The sequence below is a fragment of the Salvelinus fontinalis genome, chromosome 6 (assembly GCF_029448725.1).
Source record: "Salvelinus fontinalis isolate EN_2023a chromosome 6, ASM2944872v1, whole genome shotgun sequence".
Lineage (NCBI taxonomy): Eukaryota > Metazoa > Chordata > Actinopteri > Salmoniformes > Salmonidae > Salvelinus > Salvelinus fontinalis.
The window spans coordinates 21,476,966-21,480,535 of NC_074670.1; the positions used below are offsets into that span (position 1 = coordinate 21,476,966).

The window sequence follows — 3,570 nt, forward strand, 5'->3', positions numbered from 1 at the left end:
CTGGGTTCATGCAGATAACCAACAATTTACGACGTTTGGAATGAGACTAAGGTGAGGTAAAGTAAATAATTCATTAATTCGAAGACGAATTGATCAGATATAAAATATATGAAAAGTTATATTGGGAAATTATAATTTTGTAATCTGAATATTTTCTTTGGTGCCCCGACTTCCTAGTTAATTACAGTTACATGATTAATCAGTTTAATCGTGTAATACTAATTACAGAGAATCTTTGATAAAACTAAAAGTCTTCATTTAATGATAGTAAAGACACGACACTAGTTAGCCTACTCAAACACTTGGCTCAAACAGAGAAGGATGCTATGTTACCTAGCTGGCTATGGAACTTTTACAAGTCAAGGTAAGCTTTTGGTTGTATTCATTTATTGCTACCAGTGTAACTGCTAAACTGCTTGCAACACTGTACTTCATGATTGTAGTGGGTTTACTAAAGCGTTAGTTCTTATAGCTATGGTGTTGACTTGATGTTAGCAAATATGGTGTCAACGATGTAGGCTGTGTGTAGTGGTTAGCTTTTACAATATGAAGGTTTGGCTTGGAAAGGTTTTTTCACCTGGTCACAGACAGCTGATGTGTTGTGCACTGAAGTATGCAAGAGAAGGGAAAAGGTGAGAGGAGGAGAGCGCGTAGATGTGAGAAGGAATTATTGAACAATCTTTATACAACGATCTGTGTGCTATGAAAGTGAACTGCTTTTGCGTGTGATCAGGGGTTTATTCATTCTGCCGATTCTGTAGAAAACATTTCTTAAACGGAAGCAAACTAAACACAACGAGTATAAACATACCTGAATTTGTCCAATAGAAACTCTTGTTTGCAACTGTTGGACTAATAATTACACCCTAGATCAGCTAGATGCAGGCAAGAGTGTGCAAGGTGGTATTGAATGTGTCAATGTCTGTCCCCTTGAATATTCAAATTTCTCTCGAACCTGTGCATCTAGGTTGTAAACTTTCATTCATAGGCTAGGTTGTAGCAACCTCATGATGGATACAGGGAAAATTTGAGTATCATGTAGTAAGTAGCCTAAACCTATCGATGTTACATTGAGCTGGGTGAATGGAATATGAATGACAGTCGTTCAATATGCTGTAATAGAAATAAGGTCTTGCTCATAAAAAAAATGACCGTCCTCCCTCATCTTAAAAGGCACCGACCGCCACTGGCATAGAGATCACTGTCACTCTGTGATCAACACTTCTAAAATTGTATAAGAAGTAGCATGAAACAATCGGAAACAGCAACAAAAATATACCCTTTTTTGCATTACATTCACATTCTATAGTCATGTAAGTCATCAGTTGAATCAACATCAGTAGGAATGATTGAACAAGGACTGCGTTATAGCAGACACAAATGAACTTGATTTCAGTGCACTCAGAATCGCAATGTTCTGTCTGTAATTTTTTTTCTTCTCTAGCGTCTCTGTAAAGGAAACAGAACGTTACAGTAAACACAACAGCAATAAAATCAGGTTGACATATTACAGTTTTAGTAATGCCATCAAGTTTGTGTCAAGGAAAACAACAGTGAATAGCATAATGTACAGATTTGATATTCATACTATCGTATCATTGCAAGCCTGCTGGGCTGTCTGAGAGAGGAGAGAAGATTGGGCCCAATCATGTACGTCTTGCGTTGCTTGTAGTGCTCTGAGATGTAGATCTTCTCGATGTGATTGTTGTTCTGGTTGTACTTCACCAACACCCTGTCCTGGTTGCTGAGGAGGTTGTCTTTGTCGTAGTACCGCCTCACTTCATAGGGCAGGTTCTCTGCACCGTGGGAATGGAGGTTACCAATGGTGTAGTAGTTGTACAGGTTCTGGTCTTTCAGTTTGGGGAGTAACAGTTTATAGTTCTTGAACATATGGAACCCGTATGCTCCCTCCCTGGGGTCACAGAGAGACACCATGTTGTTGTCGATGCAGGTCTGGACATACCAGAGGAGTAGTTTGAGGCCGTGGCGAGGGGGCGGGGTCCCGAAGCCGGTCTTCTCCAGCTGTTCATTCGTGTCCAATGTTCTCAAAGCCGAGGCCAGAGCGACGGCCAATAGCAGCAGCAGGATGCATCTCAGGGCGCTGGTGTGATTGGCCATGCTGAACACCAGTTAAGGGTTATCTATGACAAGTGATTACATGTAAAATATTATAAATTATTCCTAAACATAGTGACAAAATGTGCTTATCATATATAAAACGGATAACATTTGATTATCGACAAAACTGTAGATATTTCCCAAAAAATCTCCATCTGTTTTTTATCCAGCACTAAAATGTATCAATTGCTCTAGTAAGTTCACTAGAATCTCCTTATTGCTCTAGTAAGTTCACTAGAATCTCCTTATTGCTCTAGTAAGTTCACTAGAATCTCCTTATTGCTCTAGTAAGTTCACTAGAATCTCCTTATTGCTCTAGTAAGTTCACTAGAATCTCCTTATTGCTCTAGTATGTTCACTAGAATCTCCTTATTGCTCTAGTAAGTTCACTAGAATCTCCTTATTGCTCTAGTAAGTTCACTAGAATCTCCTTATTGCTCTAGTAAGTTCACTAGAATCTCCTTATTGCTCTAGTAAGTTCACTAGAATCTCCTTATTGCTCTAGTAAGTTCACTAGAATCTCCTTATTGCTCTAGTAAGTTCACTAGAATCTCTTTATTGCTCTAGTAAGTTCACTAGAATCTCCTTATTGCTCTAGTAAGTTCACTAGAATCTCCTTATTGCTCTAGTAAGTTCACTAGAATCTCCTTATTGCTCTAGTAAGTTCACTAGAATCTCCGTATTGCTCTAGTAAGTTCACTATAATCTCCTTATTGCTCTTGTAAGTTCACTAGAATCTCCTTATTGCTCTAGTAAGTTCACTAGAATCTTCTTACCCTGCAATGTCGCTTTAGGATGAGTCTGTAGGTTTAGCTTGCAGGTCTCTGCTCAAAGGCTGTGGTATAAGTTTGTGTTGGTTGCAGTGTTGCACCTGACCCTTACTGTAGCAGAGTAAGACCGGGTTCTGTCATAAGTGTTTGAGGGAGGGCTCATGTACTTTATACAGTGCATGCATTTGCTTACTGCATGAGAAGCAGGCCTGGGTTCAAATACTATATGAAATATTTCAGGTATTAGGAGAGTTTGCTTAAGCCTGCCTGGATTGCTGGATGGACAGGATTTGCACTTTTGTGACTATTCTAGGTTCTATTACGCACTGCAAGTTCAATTAAGCATATCTAAAGTACTTGAAATGATTTCAAATAGCATTTGAACCCAGGTCTAATGAGAGAGAAGAAATGAAAAAAGGAAGGTGAGAAAACAGCTGTGTTTTATAGATCAAGGTCAGCTCTTGTGACAGCTGTCTATATCAGCATATACTGTTACTCAAACGTTACAGGACTTCCTCTTTCCCTTCTACTGATAAACATTCTCTATTTGAAATAACTTAACGCAGAGAGAGAGAGAGAGAGAAGAGTAGATACAGAGTAGCCTAGTGTGTATAGTACTGTAGGCCTATGACTGTGTCCATAACAGTTATTTAAATAGATGAAAAAAGCCATTCTGTGGATT

At 38.9% G+C, this 3,570-nt stretch overlaps 1 protein-coding gene across 1 annotated transcript; it reads right to left on the reverse strand.

Moving 5' to 3' along the window:
* Positions 1-431: 431 nt before the first annotated feature.
* si:ch211-198c19.1 (uncharacterized protein LOC100151013 homolog) lies at positions 432-3,010 on the reverse strand. The gene is made up of 2 exons (XM_055924417.1): positions 2,895-3,010; positions 432-2,141 (listed from the first exon to the last, which is right to left on the reverse strand). The coding sequence occupies exon 2, from the start codon at positions 2,116-2,118 to the stop codon at positions 1,588-1,590; it is 531 nt and encodes a 176-aa protein (XP_055780392.1). The 5' UTR covers positions 2,119-2,141; positions 2,895-3,010; the 3' UTR covers positions 432-1,587.
* Positions 3,011-3,570: the final 560 nt, after the last annotated feature.